We start from the raw sequence: 17,119 nt of genomic DNA on the forward strand, positions 1-17,119 counted from the left end.
AAGATTAGATTATTTTATTTGAGTTAAGTTTTGGTTATAAATGCTGATTAATTTCATGATTTTAGTTGCATTTAAGTGCTTCATTGTGTTTGAACTTGCATATCGGTGTTACAGTGTACTGACTTGCTTTTTTTGTGTTATTTCAATTTTATCGCAACTCACCATATAATATTATCCCTAGGAGGAAATGACAAAATTTGTGTTTTTGGATGTGACACTAGCGTCAAGTTTAGTACCAGTGTCATGATTAGCCATGAAAGGAAAATAAAAAAAAAGAATAAAAAGTTTTGTAAGCATGTACTTTAAAGCACTGCCTTTTTTTGATTTCAATTAAGATTTCAAGATTCTGTATGAAAAACATTTCAAAGATTTTATCGCCTCATAAATAATGACGCTATTTCCTTGAAAATTTAAAATTGTTTTTTTTTTAAATCTAGCCTGATTAAAATTTACCGGGAAAGATTATAAAAATTTATCATCGTAAAACTAGCAAAACCATCTTCAGAAAGTCAAAGTCGAAATTGGCTTTCAAAAAAAAAATTTTTTTTTAAGAAAATATATTTCAAATTTTCCGGCGGAGGGACGCGGAAACCCCCGCGCTTCCCGAACATGACGCCTGCACAGAGGGCGGAGGGCGGAGGGAGGGGATGAGGGGCCACACACCGTGTCGCCCGAGACGAGCCGCCCGCCCTGCTCGCTCCACTGCAGCACGGTGACGGGGGCGCGGTGCGCGGACTGCACGCTCGCGAACTCCCTCTCCCCCGCCCACAGTCGCAGCTCGCCGTCCTCCCAGCCCGTCACCAGCAGCTTCTTGGAGGGGTGCCAGGCCAGCGCGGTGGCCTGGGCCACGGGGTGCGAGGGGCACGCCACGCCCTCCAGCACGTCCCCCTGCGACCACAAGCACCGCTCACCGCCGTGCTGGGCCCCGCCGTCCTCGCGTCTGCCGACAGCTCGACACTGCTCGAGGGATCCGACGCAGGGTGTCCACAAGGGAAAAAAAATATTTCGTACCCAACTCAGGCGAGAAAAAAAGTACCAGATTAGAAAAAAAAAAAAAAGTACTAAATTATAATTTGTTTATGGTGTTTTAAACAATTTAGGGAAGTTATCACGACATTTGCAATGCTCAAACTTAAATATCACACCACACACACACACACACGTACATTCCATAGTTTTTTTTTTTTAAATAAAATTACGCTTAATGATAAAAAATATTGGAGTTACAATAATATTATTATATTAAAGAAAAAATGTACTAGATCTGTACTAAACCACTAAAAAAAGTTATAAAAGTACTAGATCTAGTACGAAAGTAGGTACTAACTGTGGAGACCCTGAATGTGAGTGGCCGAAACCCTGTACATGAACGGGATGTGTAATTGATTTTTTTTTAATATTCTAATTACATTGCTTAGTTTTGATTCCATCTGAATGGTTTCTTGCAAATTCATTTTTGATTTGCTTGTTGGATTACAAAAAAACAAATTATTTTATATTTCTTCAAATTAAGTTATTATTTTATTACTAACCCTATTCTCTTAAATATTTTTTGAGCTCCTCGCAATTCCTACCACTTTCAAGTTCATTAACAAGTGTGGGAGAAAATGCATTGAAGAATACTCTGAGAGCGGATGAGTAGTTCTGTTCAGTATACTGTTTTTAAACTGTATTATTATAAGAGTGAAAATGGTTATAATATGTGAATTCAGTATAATTTTCAGACATGAAACACATCAGTACAGTTTCCTGAAAGCACTCAAGGGACTTTCATTACACCTTCATCCTCGTTTCTCAGCCACATGATGTTATGGTTACTGCTCAAATAACCTAGTTGGTCTATGCACGACGAGAAAACCGTGTGCCAGGCCACAGCCTTGCGTTTAGGGGCGACCGTGCTAGAAGCACCAGCAATGCGTCGCACTTATCGTCCCAGCTCACTGACACAAATACACTGACTATCAGCGACAAGAGTGAATAAAACGGTTTTCCGGTCTTGAACTTTCAACCTGAATGCTATATTCGACTTTTGACACAAAAACTACGAAGGAAACGTTGCGGCAAAGCATGCGGTGTGCTCATAAACCCTCTAGTTAGCATAGGTAAGCATGAAATTGTAAGAGTCAGGGAAAGTTTTTTCGGACATAGCTTAACAAGTAACGATCGAACTTCAGTTGGGCAGTCTATGGTTTGCAACCAACCAGCGAGCAAAGGTGTGATAAAATCCTCGTAAGCTCACACTATTATAACTTCTCTCAGTCAATTATGAAAGCAGCTCAGAGCTTTTCTTAAACTTAGGGCCTATTTTATTTTTTGGCATTCATTCAACTATTAAAATAATTCTTTTCTAGTGACTGTCAAAAGATTTCGGACCATGTAAAAAGCTTCTTAATGGCCTGTTCACCGAAGTGTTGCTCTCGTCCTGGAAAGGGTTGCAAGTTTGAAACCAAGCAGCCAACTTAACCTGAACCACTCAGCTGTGATGCTAAGCCTCTGTAGTGAACTGTCGACATAAAACTCCTCACGTCCCTATACTGGCACCCATCATCCATGAAAAAGAAAAATTAATGATGATTCCACCATCGCACATTGACCACATATTTATTTTCTGCAATAAGAATCATAATATAATGCCGGTCTCCATGACCACTTTTGTAAAGAAGGTAAAACTAAAGCAAAACTGTTCGTAAAATATAGTAACTTTCTGAGTCCCTCTGTTAATCTTTGGCTAAGAGAATACAGTAAAACCTCTATTTACAGAAATCTTTTTAACCGAAACGACCCTAAGACCTTAGGATATTAGGCTTGAGTAAAGTACTAAACTTTTAAGGTGAAAAATTAGTAGGTTGTTTTATTATTCTAAGGTTGCTTTATGGTTCGTGGAACGATCAGAGGAAGCACGTTCTGCCAATGTCTTCGTAATGAAACAACGTCTTCACATTGGTGACCAAAAATGCTGCGAGAAGAAAAAGCAGAGGAAGACAAATTTGTTTTTATCCCTTCAAACAGTAAAACTAATTACAACACTGTATTTAAAGTTATTTTAAAAATAGGTTGTACATGTGTTTTATACTCTATAAAGTGTGTTTTGCTAGTAAATATGGGTAAAACTAAAAGTCTTTTATTCATACAACCTACATCTCACAAAAAAAAAATTTAATTCATAATTATCATCAGTTACTTCCAGCTGGATGAGCAATATTTAATTATGTTTTAGTTGTTATCCGAAATGTTGGTCATCCAAAACCACCTACGCCCTCTTTGTTTCTGTTGAAGAGAGGTCACGCTGTAACTTCAAACCAGTCGGTAGCAACAGGCCACGCACCAGTTCGTCGAACAACGTCACGAAGCCCCCCTTCTCCTGGCTGAAGGAAGCCACGGCCAGGATGTGGTGCTGCGGATGCCACTCCATGTTGATGTTGATGGACGACGGATCAGGACTCTGCACTTTGTAGTCGAAGTATAGAGACATGTCTGCAACACAACAGCACACACATTGTTGGTTAGAGCCAGTTACTGATCCCATCACCTGCTACTTTGAACAAATGCTCATGCCACGGTGTCTTAACAAAAAAAAAACATCATTAACTAGATTGTGTCTGCTTTAAATGTTTAACGGGAAAGGTTTTTGTGGCACTGCCAAAACCCTGTACATGAAAGGAATTGGTAATATTTAATGTTCTAATTATGTTGCTTGGATTGGTTCCATTTGAATGTTTGTTACATTCACTTTTTATTTATGTTGGATTACAAAAACAAATAATTTTATATTCTTCAATTATTATTTTGTTTATTATTAAACCTATTCTCTTTAAGATTTTTGAGCTTCTCACAATTCCTCCCACGGTCATGTCCATTAACAAGTGGGAGAAAATCAGGAAGATTATATCGGTGGGCCAGTGAAGAATAATTTATGTAGAATACACAACGTAATTGATTTCGTTTTCATTTTAACTTATGAATTTTGAACTGCGGTGCTGGTTGTACTTCATGTATATGTTTGTCAGCTTTTGCTTAACTATAACAAACTGAGTTGAATAGGGTACATAATTAATTTCCAGAAAAGTATGCACGAATATGAACTGCAAACATAATTAATTAATACAACTATAATTTACGGATCTAATTTTAACTGTACATGTCAACGTACATGTTTCAAAACCTCTTCCAAGATTGTTGCGAATATAGTTAACGGCACGCAAATGTTTATATTTATTGTTTACACCAAAGACTATGTTTAAGTAACATGGCCGAATAATTCTACGTTTGGTTAGGCTACTCTTTTGCCATTCGCCTACTTTCGTTTTCTTGTTCGATGTGCAAAGAATTGACGTTTGTGGGTGATGGCCGATCAGCTAGCCAGGTCTTCAATCTGTTTACACACAAGCAAAGCAAAACATCATACTATACACACTATTTTATTCTATGTTGACATTGGGGTGTACGTGGTATTGCCTAGGGCAGTAAGCAAAACCCAGGTCTCAGTACCGTCCTTTGCTGTTGGAACGCACCCTATGATGTTACAACCCGCCACCTCTAGTATAGAGTATAGATATGTTACTTCAAAACTTAAACCAGTGAAATGGATGGTGTTATATATTTCAGTGTACTTAATATAATAATTGACAGCCAGCCAGATACAGACTAGCAGATGGAGCATAAGCCATGGCCTTTTCTCCAGTCCTGTGCCACCCACTGGCCGGTTCATACCTAGCCTCACCGAGCTCCTATAATTGTTTTGCCTTAACTGATTAGTAAACATCATAGATCTTTAAGTATTATTTTGCTCCTTCTTTCTTATTTCTGGAGCTCCGTACATATCTCGTCATATGCTTTTTAAGTGGGGACCTTAGTTCTTCGCCTCACACCGAACGGCATGCGGGCAGGCACCAGACTTATCGGAAATGTCTGACTCCATCGTGTTTTTTCAAGTAATTCGCCGGCACATAGGCGTGCCGGCCAAGTTTCGGACTAGGAGCAAGTACCATTATAAACATCCAAATTACAGTTTTATTGAAGAGTGATACATGAGGGAACTGCATTAAAGTTGAATATGACTACTACCTGACATGTGAATACCATTTAACCCCTATCGTTATCCTGTCCCAGTGAGTGTCCACAGAGTGCCTAGTCTAGTTAAAGGTGTAGCCACGGGTCTGTAACACATGGGTCAGTGAAGGTTCAGGCTAGGTAGCATAGAATAATTCTTCAGCGCAGGTGACGTCCTTCAATAAGCCAAATGGGCCGAATGGTCCACGACTTACCTCCCTGTGGGAGGGTGTTCTTACTGAGAGAGCTGGCATCGAGAAACAACATAGGTATAACCACGATGCTACCGAGACATCCATCCCATCACTGCACTCCTCAAGAGACCGACCTTCGTCGGGGTTGATTGCTTCTCTCATATTAAAATATATTGTTCATCATTTGAGAAGAGACCATTAAAACTACATAAGGATGCAATGTGCAACCATATCAATAATTCATGGTCATTTATAAAGCAAGAAAATATCAAGACTTCACAAACCCTTCAACTTGTAAAGTAAAACATAAAAAAATCCCCTGGTTTCCTTTGATGATTCATGTCTTTCCTGAAAACATATTAAACTGTCAATAATTTGATTTAAACGTGTTATTTTCTTTCACTGTGTGAATGTTTGTAAACTGGTATTTAAAAATGCTGACCTATATTTAGCATGATCAGATGCACACCGGCTTTCGGTCCAAGGGGTTCTGTGTTCGAGCCTCGGGTAAAGAACTTGTGTAAAATTTGTACAGCTTAAAAATATTCTTGAGATATATATTGCTGACTACTGCTTGTCATGGGGTGTCAAAATGCTAGTAATTTTGTGTTATGGGCACCAACAAGTAGTTGGAGAGCTGACCTGTTAATGAAACTCTAGCTGGTTCGAAGCTGGACGTTGCTACACGACTAGTGGGCAATAGATCAACTTAATTTTCGGCAGAGGTACTCAAGAGTGTTAAGAGCCTCCCCCCGAACCCTATTCTACTGTTAATTATGAAAATGAGGTGTTCTGACAGGAGTGGTTTTATTGATTACATAATTCTTGTACATGTGTGATTTTGCACATGGCCTCATCCGTATTGTGTTAGTTACATCAATGCTCATGTTGCATGTCCATGATTAGAGCTATTGCATCTTGGTAAACATGATGGTGTGGCCAGCACAATCTGATAAGACTGTGTGGCTGTAGCAATGAATGCAGTGTGGGTGTGAATGAGGGGTGGGCGTCTTTCCATAGACTATGCTGAGTCGCAAAAACAAATACGCTACAAGAACACTGAAAATATAGAAGTCATTGCCCATGCAGAAGACCATGCAGACACAATTAAATTAATTACACATGTTAGGTATGCCTTACTTAAAAATACATTAGAATGGACGCTAAACTGTCACGAATGCCATAAATTAACGTAAGCATCTTGTTGGTGAGACTAAAGGGCACTGAAAGTCGTCAGTCAGTATTAAATGAAAAGAACATTTGTTGCACATATCACCTATATATTGTGGCATCCCTGTGCGGGCAAAACTGACAAAGTCATGAAGCTAATAAGGTAAAGTCTGGGTCGTGTCACACAAGTTAGTAAATTACATAACATGTGGTCAAAAATCACTCTGGACAAAGCATTCTTAATTTTGGAAACCAACTGGATGGGGTTGAGAGCAGAATCGGAAAAAAATATTTAAGATAATTCTGTTGAAGCGATAGTTATTGACAAGGAATTTGGTGAGCTCTAGTGTTCGAACATGTGGTTGCATGGCACTAGAGTATTTTCCATGCGAAAACATGAGTTAGTGATTTGCAGGGGCATCCCCAGGGCCGGAAAACCACCCAGGACCCCACACAGGTCTTTATATTACCGACATATCTGTAAAGCAAAATGTTTGTCTTCCAATTGTACACCTCTACTCATTATATACTGTAAACTGAATGCATTTAAATTTTAATAAGAATTACAAAATTGCTTAAGCACAATGATCTAAACAATTGAAGGAATTTAAGATTCAGGCTGGCTAAAAGAAAAATATTTTTATAGTTTATTTCCTTAATTTTTCTCTGGGGCAGTGTTAGGGAATTCACATTTGGTTTGGGGGAAGGGGTTGCTCCAAACCCCATAGCCCCCTGGTCAAATTCCTCTCCAAAATATTAGGGCCCCACAAAAGAAAATGGTCCAGAGCCCTGCAAGGTTTAGGGCCACCACTGGCATTGATTCAGACTATGCAATGTTTTAAATACAAATGCACCAAGTCAGAATGGGTTTTAAATTGAATGATAGCGAATGTATTGGTTAGTCTTATTATATCCTAGTAATTTGACTAACCTTTCCTTTCTTTGAGTGCAGCACAAACAAGTGCAGTGAAACGAATGGTCCATGCCATCAATGTATCGATTCATGTGTGTGTGTTTCATTCCACCAATCAATTAATGATAAAAAAATTGTAAACTATGTATATAGTTGTTTTTACATCACCATCATACATTTTCTATTATATAACGTTTATTTAATGTGCGGCCACGTCTTCGAACATAGCCTGTCATGTCTCCCGATCTCTGCGCACTTTAACGCACGAATGCAGCTTTGGGCAGAGTGACCCCTCCCGGTGCTGTGGCAGTAGGACTTACACCAGCACCAGATGCGTGTAGGCACTGCAGAGCCACAACCATCTTACCAATCTTTCTGACGATTCATTTCCCTGGAACTTTGCAGCGAGTATTATAATGTCCATGTGGTGGACCTCTGCCAAGGTTTCACACTCAAAGATGTTTCATCGAGAAATCATTGTGCAACATTCATGTAAACTTGTGTTAAGTCCTGTCTTCGCTCATATAACATACACTAGGGACCCTCTGCTGAGAGTACTGGGCCAGGCGGCATTTAACTTAGTGTAAGTATGTACTGTTCTGTCTACGATTCATTCGTATTTGGGTAACATTTGTGTAACTTCGTGTAACTCTGTATTCACCTATGTAATTAACCATTTGTCACATATTTCAATAGTCGTGCGTCATTTGCATGATCGCAGTGGCGGATCCAGGATTTTGGTTTGGGAGGGGCTTGACCCAGCTGAGACTAGGCTTTATCAAGGCAAACACTAAAACAATAGTGGGCCCAAATGCTTTTGGAGGGGGCTTGAGCCCATTAGCCCCCCCTCTGGATCCGCTACTGCATGATCGTGTGCTAAATCTTCGATGAACCACGTCACTATAGTGTAACTCTCGTTAAACTGGTGTAATGTTATCCTCGTCCGTATAACATTATCAATCGCTCACAGTGCATCGGGATGAGTTCCAGATCTCACACACGGCGGGCTCTGCGTCAAGACAGCAAGATGCAAAAGGCCGTGTTCTAACCAATAAACCAAGTTTTTAAATCGTTTCTTTCGTTCATAAGTTAACGATGTACTGAAGGACCGACACCTCGGAGAATCCCTGTTTTACCCATCATCTGACACCTCCAGCCACATGGTCAGGCAACCCCCCTTAGAACTTATATGAACTAGTGCATGGCAAAAACCGCTAGTTGACGCAAGGCACATTTTAACATTCTATAACATTTCAGATAGGCAGACCAGATGATGCCAAATTAATACAAACATTAATCAAACAAAAAACACTTGTCGCACGAGTGATAAACGATATGTAAGATGTAATTAGCATTTGCCTCGTTGCACTGCGAATGCTGGTAATGCACACATCTTGCCAGGGCGGCGATGGAACATAACAGGCTGTGCTACTAGAGGGCACATATATGGTTGTGTCAATAGAATAAAAAAAAAATTAATAATCAAATTGGGTTTGGATGTTGGTGAAAGTCGTAAAACATTAAAAAAAAAAAAAATAATGTGTTTAAAAATATCGTTATTGAATCTTCTTGGCATTTCTTGCATTTCTTGCATGATTTGTAAACCTGGTCTAATGATGTTAGCATTAAGTTAGCCCAGTCTTTACATTGTTTTAATTAGGCATTTTGTATATATTTTTAAATTTTTTTTCAACACTTCTTGAAATTATGCTGCTTTTTTCAGTTAAGTTTGACGTCGTACTTCTCACAAGGCCTGAAGCCAGGTCCCCATTCCGCCACCAGTAGTTGATCTTGCCTGCGGAACGCACCCAGCTGCTAATGGCTACAGCTAAGTAACATTCCCTACAGTCGCCATCTTTAACCCTGTGTGAAATAAATAACAATTACAGACTTAAGTGGTTATAAGGACTCAGATTGTTAATGATAAATTAGTAGGGGCATGCGTTTTTCGCGAAATAATCTGCTCGCTCGTTAGACTGCAACAAGGTATGCCATTGTTCCCTTGTGATTGGTGGCCGTTTGCGAGAGAAGCCATCGCCCTGTCTGGCCGGGCCATTCAGGACGAGTTTGCTTCCGCACTGGGTGACTGTGATTGGTGCGCCGACAGTAGACATGCACCTGGAATAAACCCAGCCAACCACGAGACACAGAAAATGTTATAGAGTTTTAGCTCACAGCTGGTCGGAAAATCTTTTCGCGATAATCACATGGCCCTATAAATTAGCAATTATTTATTAGGCAGATTTGCTACAAAATCTTAGTCAACTTTTAGCCCTTTCTATTGTAACGTAACGAGTCACAACGGTCAGTTCAAAACTGTTTATTTAATTTTAACAACATTTTGTCTACAAAGATATTTCATGTGTTTGAATTTATGAACTTTGAAACAGTACTGCTCTATGAACTGCATTACTCTATGACAATAGAGATGTCACGAACAACAATAGACTGCTTTCTCTAGTCAGCATTTATTTAATGTTATTTTAACATAAATAATTATATTGATTGTTTTACTGTTTGCAACTATTTTTGTTTTAATAGTTTGGGTATATCGATTTTATCTTTGTATTAATTCACGTCTGTATTTCTGTATTTGGCGTCTGTTGTTTTGGGCCACAGCCAGCCAATCAGGATATTTTATTTAATTTCTGGCTTACATTTAAATTTTTCGGATTAGAACTTTCTTCTGAAGTCTTATAAAAAATGTCGGCAACATAGTTTACAAATTACTGTGTTTAAAGGATATATCAATATCCTAAAGTAATTGTGAGAACATAACACATATTCTTACGTTTTTTACTAAGGCATAATTGCATATTCCTATCAATTTGGCATGAGAACATATTACGTGGCCTATAAGGAATATTAATTCATTTAATTCTACTTATTCTCCCCAGTAGTCCAGGGAAGTTGCCATCCTGAAACTAACTAGTCTGGCAATTGCAAGTGAAATTCATATACTTGTATCAAAACTAAATATTGGTAGAGACAGTGTTAACTAGGACCATGCAAATGTCGCGAAAAGATTCCAAGACTAGCTGAAAGTTAAAACACTGTACCATCGTCTATTTTTCGTGAGTAGGGAGATTCTTTCAGTTAAATGTCGATTGTCACAGTACCAATCACAGTAATTCAGTGCGGAAGCAAACGCGTCCTTAGTGGCTCGGTCAAACAAGGCAACAACTTCTCGCACAGACGGCCGCCAATCACGAGGGAGAAACCTCTGGTGCGTGTAGCTATACTTTGTTGCAGTCTAATAGGCGTTCAGGATTTTTCGTGAAAATTGCCTGCCCGGCCAAACAGGGCAATGGCTTCTCAAAAAATGCATGTCCCTACTTATTTACTATTCGCTCACCAGCCCTCTAATTTTTATGTTTTAATTTTAATGACTACATTTTTTACATTGCATGAAAAAACATTTAAACGACACTTTCTTCCTTTAGCAATCGAATGCAGGTGAGGACATAATTTTTTTCTGCGTTTCTTAGACACACAACTCTGGGGAAAAACAATGTCGTTATGTATTTCGAACGAACTTAGGACATAGTACATATATAATATATCGTTCATGACACTGCAATATGTCGTAACCCTCAATTCCAACCAAACTGACTTTGAGACATTGTCAGACTCGTTGTTTACATATACACCTTCCACAAAAATGTCATATCCCTCAAAAAATGTTTGGTGTTATATTTTGATGAAAAACAAAATGTTGTAACCCCAGTGTTCTGCTGGGCTAGTTCCAAAATGTTTCTGTTGTAAACTTGTACTGTTGTGGTATATGACATATTGCAGTGTCATGAACGATATATATTATATATATAACTCAAAGGTGACTGACTGACATAGTGATCTATCAACGCACACCCCAAACCACTGGACGGATCGGGATGAAATTTGGCATGCAGGTAGATGTTATGACGTAGGCATCCGCTAAGAAAGGATTCTGCGGAAATCCAATCCCAAGGGGAGTTTCGGGGGCGTAATACATCAAAATTTCCAGTTTTTGGTAGGAAATCACCATGGCAACGGCTGTTGCTTTGTTGATGCTTCATTCGTCTCTATGGCAACGACTATTTCATTGTTAGTGCAGTCCTCATCACCGTTGAAATTTTGGCGGGTACTTTAAATATCAAAAATTGCCCTTTTACAAGTATATATATTTTACAGACTTGAAACTTCACAGTAATGTACCTTATGTTACGCAGGATGACATTTTCCGAAAATTAGATCCCATGGGTGGTTAAAACCAGGCAACAGTGGGTACTTTGTCTGCATGAGAACAGGATTTTGCATTGTTCATGCCTTCTGCGTCTCCATGGCAGCGGGCATCGCGCGGCAGTGGCGTACCCACAAGGAGGGGCATGTATAATGAGCGGCGCAAGAGTGATCTGCCTGTAGACTGCCGTAGCGAAGTACGGGTACATCAGTTGTACGTTGCGTGCACGAGTCGGGAAATCATCGGTGCTATTCATTTTCTCTCGGGTACATTATACAGCATTGTAATAAATTTTCACTGATTTTTTTTTATTTACCATTACTGTAAATGGGAGATGTGGCTTAATTTTTTTCCATTAGTATAGCCGTGCGAAGCCGGGTCGGGCAGCTAGCTAGTAGTACATATGACGGAAACTTTAGGTAGGGGCAGACGCTATTACGCGAAAAAAATCTGAATGACCATTTGACTGCAAATTTGGTATACCCGCGCCAGGGGTTTCTTCCTTGTAATTAACGGCTGTTTTCAAGAGACAACGTTGCCTTTTTTGACCGAGCCAATGGTGACCTGTTTGCCTCCGCACTGAATTACAGTTACTGGTATTCCGACAGTAGACATTATTTAAAACAAACTCGCCCAATCACGAAACACAGACGATGCTAACAGTGCTTTAACTCTCAGCTAGTCTCGAAATCTTTTATCAAAAAATAACGCCGCTAACAATGGCAGTGACGTCAGAGTAGCGTGCACATGGGTATCGTGTGTCACAAGGTGAATATATCATCACCACAGTTATCGCATACTCACGGGCACGAGTGATTGTAATGAGTACCTATTCAATCATTCCTGCGTCAAATACCACATTTTCTACTGAAATGAATTGCACACGCTTTACAATTATCAAGTAATAATCCTTGAATACTCTAGTGAAGTTTCAACTACTGTTATATGGTTTCCCTGGACCCAACAATTAACTTTTCAAAATTTTTTTAGCATTATAATTAGGGACCGGAAAAATTCGCGGTTTCAATGACCTCTAGGATGAACTGCATAGTTCTACGTACACTCGATCAAATGCCACCCACTCATTGGCTGCTTTATTGTGAGACGTTCCAGCGTAGCAGCTTGTGATTCGATAAAGCTTTGGTCGGGTGTTTCTCATTGGCCCAGAGTCATCCAGGTGAGTTGTGAACCAATAGCAGAGGCAGCACAGGTATAACGAGTTGTATTTTAGCCTATCGCGAAATGAATTAGCGAATTTTTCCGGTCTTTAATTTAAATTTAGGCTCGATTCGAATACTTTAAAATGAACTCGACATTTTGAGCTACTACAAAAGGCCTGAAGGGGCTGAATGAATTTAGAAAAAAAAAAAAAAAAAAAAAAGATAACGTAATTTTCTGGGGGAAAACTGGGAGGAACATTAGTTTTCAGAAAACACGAGCAGCTGGATCCGTTATGTGCCCGAGGGAGTGAGTTACCTACCCCCTCCGCAGATTGGCATGACGTGACGGCGTAACACCGTCTCCTTCTCATCGGAGATGTCGCGACCCGCTCTCTCCTGGAACACTGGTCGAAGGGGGGGGGGGAGGGGGGGCGATATCTGCGTACTGGCCGCAGTTACGCCCCTCCCGACGGCGGGGGTGGAGGGACGGCGCGTGCGCCGCGGCACTCGGCGTCGCCACTGCGGCAGTGCGCGCGTCCGGCGCCGACCAGGCAGGTCCGCTCGGCGTCCGCGTGACGTCACACGACGGGTGGATGGCGGTTTCCCCCCCCTCCCCCTCCTCCTTGAGCTCAGCCGTGCGGTAGACGCAGGGGGATTATCCGATCACGCGAGTGGCAAGCCCGCTTTTCAAAGATCTCCGTCGTCCATCCGCACACGGGGGCCCGGAAGCAGCGGTTAGGATGTGCTTCGAACACGCGTGTACCTCCCCGCCGCTGGTTCCTCAACCCGCGACCAGCTGTGTCTGAGCTGGGGAGCCGGCAGGGGGAGTGGAGCCTGTAGCCTCATCGATCCAGCCGCCGGGACGGCCATGTCCCGCAGGAGTGCCGACAGCCGGCGGCGTCTGCCTTGAGCCACGGGCGCTGCGAAGGGCGGTGCAGTAACTGCACAAGTCTGACAGCCGGCGGGCACTATCACACGTGCGCCCCATCAGGGTAGGGAGGGAGAAGCTTCCAGAAACAGTCAGGGACCGGGAGGGTCCGGCGCCATGGAGCAGGAGGGCGAGGCGCCGTGCCGCGTGCAGCCCAGCGCGTGGTTCCTGCTCGCGACGCTGGCGCTCACGGCGGCCGCCACGGCGCTGCTGTGCGCCGCCGTCATGACGGACCAGTGGGAGCGGCTGCGCTGGGACCGCGCCTCCGTGGACCGCGCCGCGCGCAACTCCAGCCGCGCCGCCGCCACCGAGTGGCTGCTGGACGGCCGCGTGGCGCGCGTGCTGGGCGCCGCCCCCGACCCCGCCGCCGCCATCTTCCTGGCGCCCATGCACGGCGGCATCTGGACGCTGTGCGTCTCGCTGTCAGGTGACCGCGTCTACCGTCTCTTTCTCTGTGCACGCCAGCCATTCCCAGTTCCAGTGGCATATTTAGAGACATAAATGAAAGAATTTCGCGGAACCCCTCTCAGCCTAATGGCCCTACCGGGGTGTTATCTTGTATTACGTTAAATATCTATATTTCTGATTTACTAATTGAAACCATGATATTTGCCATGATTAGAGACAGGAAAAATTCGCGAATTCATTTCGCGATAGGCTAAAATACAAATCGTTGTACCTCAGTGCTGCCTCTGCTTATGTTTCACAACTCACCTGGATGACCCTGGACCAATGAGAAACACCCAACCAAAGCTTTATCGAATCACAGGCTGCTACGTTGGGACGTCTCAAAAGACAGCAGCCAATGAGTAGGTGGCATTTGACCGAGTGTACGTAGAACTATGGAGTTCATCCTGCAGGTCATTGAACCCACGAATTTTTCCGGTCCCTACAAATAATACATCAAATTGAACGTAAACTAACCTAGTTTTTCTTAAAAATGTTCAATATGTGCACCTTTAGTTATACCGTAGAGACCGGAAAAATTCGCGGATTCATTTCACGACAGCCTGAAATCCAAATAGTTATACCTCAGTGCTGCCTCTGCTATTGGCTCATAACTCACCTGGACGACTCTGGGCCAGTGAGAAACACTCAACCGAAGCTGTATCGAACCACAGGCCGCTACGTTGGGACACCTTCACAAGACAGTAGCCAATGAGAGGGTGACATTTGACCGAGGTGTACGTAGAACTATAAAGTTCATCCTAGAGGTCATTGAACCCGCGAATTTTCCCGGTCCCTACTTATACGGCACACATTCAACCTAAAAATCCAAATTCTTTCCACACCGGAGTAGTGGAAGCAATAAATAGCCTCTTCAATTCTGTGTCTCAATCAACTGTGGCAAATCATTAGATAGCGGATGAATGGAGACGCGATCTTTTATAAAGCACCAAAGGAAAAAAAAAAATTCGCATGTCGTTATGACCGGTGAACGTGGAGGCCAGCGAATAAGAGCACTGTCGTCTCGACCATTACGACCAATCCAACGGCCAGGACTTCGACGTTCAACCTCTCTTGTACAAAGAGATTCCAATGGGGAGGGACTCCATGCTGTTGCCAAAAAGGTTTACAGATTCGCGCTACACAAAACGCTTTACGCTCAGGATCGCCATTTTTGCGTAGGTGGCGCTGTAAACGAGAAAAGAACAAAGCAGTACTCGCACCTGCACTTATTTAAAACAGTTTGAGTTTAATTGTGATCTTAAACCAACACTCTAAAATGCTTATAGTTGGTACTATTAATATTGATAAAAGGAATATTCTTTTATGGACAGATTGTATTTAGACACAACTTTGTAATGCAAGGAAAAGTTTCTAAACTTTATCTGAAATATTGTTATTCGAAAATTCAAATTTGGATTGAGAATTTTGGAAATAAATTTTCCTGTTTTACTTCATCACGAGCATGATTTATTTATATTCATTTCTTATACATAAGGTGTGAGAATGAAAGACGCCTTCTTGTTTTCAACTGTTTTAAAAAAAAAATATTTTGTATCATTAAAAACTAAAAAAAAAAAAAACTAAAAAAAAAAACTGTTCTTTTGAGCACAGTTCATAATTTTATGGAATTCCTTGTTATTCATAGTGACGGACTCCTACAAATAGTTTCTCCTGTGAAATAACAATTTGTGTTTAACAAAAAAAAAACGATAAAATCACCTAATGCCACGCATACTAATTGGAGTCTGGAAACATCCACGCGCTCAATGACCTCTGCATACTCGGGAAAATTATCACCTGTTCATTAGCTTCTGACTCGGAGGGCTCAGCTGAGTCTACTGTGATCCAGTACTTGTTTGGTGGATGGGTTCTTATTGGGCCAGAGTCCCGCAGGTAGACTGTGGGCAGGACCAGCGCGAAGGTATGCTTATTTGAACTCTGGCCCACTGCGGATTGAGACCGCTGAGTTTTCCCAGCCTCTACTGGCCACCACACTACTTGTCGACGCCGAAATTACTAAAAGTATACAAGCGCACCCCGATGGCGTCAAACTCTTGGACAAATACTAGTTTATAAAAACTTATGCAAACTGTTATGTTCGGGATGATTGACAGTATAAATTGATTTCCCGGGCGCCACTCTAACTAACATTTAGAACTATTATTGGAACACGAAACTATCTAATGACGAACTATACATAGCATTGAAATGATAGCAAACTTGAGAAATCGAACATGCTTTGTAGATAAAGTTATGTCCACAGATACGTAGTGTACAGTGACACCAAGCTTGAAACAGTTCACAAAATGCATTGATTTATCCACACAAAACACTAGGCGAAAGTTCACATGATCTCTTTTGGATGTAGCATTCAAAAATTTGTTTTGTGTACCTACAAAGTTACTAAAGTTAGACAAACTATATACATATAAAATTGTATATATTCAATCCTTCAAAAAAAAAAAACCTCTAGACACATAAGTTATAAATTATCCCAGACTAGTTAAAATCAATGAGCATATAGAAGGATAACTTTTATCTGTTCAGGAACCTCTGGCCTAAAGTAAGCAAGATTGAGTGCATAAATTTGTAGAAATAAAGTATTAATTAAATGTGGTAGTAAATATTTCATTAAAATGTTGCTGAAACTGCAGAGAAGAAAATATTGTCACGATCCACCTTCAGAGGGGGGGGCGAGAATCGTAGCTCTTTACATAGAAACAACTCGCTTGGCATCAACTAGTCTTAACTTCATAAAATACTTTACTGTACCTAGGATCATAGGTTCGTCATCCCGTACAGGATGTCTGGTGAGAGCTGAACTAAGGAGATTTTGCAAAATAACATAATACTTAATTAAAATTATTTTATTCTTAAAGTCAAATACTCAACATCATTTTAAAGAACATTTAAATAGCGGGATTACAATTTAAAACAATAATCTCTTTACTTCCTTAACGATTGAACGACCTTACAAGAGAGAGAATGAGAGAACTTCACTAAACACTTCCCTAGTCCTTCCGAATACCTCAA

At 41.2% G+C, this 17,119-nt stretch overlaps 1 protein-coding gene across 1 annotated transcript in view; it reads right to left on the reverse strand.

The window, feature by feature from the left end:
* Nucleotides 1-4,333, reverse strand: part of LOC134538101 (intraflagellar transport protein 140 homolog) — a 39,889-nt gene extending 35,556 nt beyond the window's left edge. The window contains exons 1-3 of the mRNA XM_063379123.1: nt 4,151-4,333; nt 3,326-3,474; nt 664-888 (exon numbers count right to left, since the gene is read on the reverse strand). Of these exons, the coding sequence (XP_063235193.1) occupies nt 664-888; nt 3,326-3,472 (372 nt within the window). The 5' untranslated portion in view covers nt 3,473-3,474; nt 4,151-4,333. The remainder of the gene's footprint in view (nt 1-663; nt 889-3,325; nt 3,475-4,150) is intronic.
* Between the last annotated feature and the right edge of the window lie 12,786 nt (nt 4,334-17,119).

Source organism: Bacillus rossius, chromosome 13, assembly GCF_032445375.1.
Source record: "Bacillus rossius redtenbacheri isolate Brsri chromosome 13, Brsri_v3, whole genome shotgun sequence".
Classification (NCBI taxonomy): Eukaryota; Metazoa; Arthropoda; class Insecta; order Phasmatodea; family Bacillidae; genus Bacillus; species Bacillus rossius.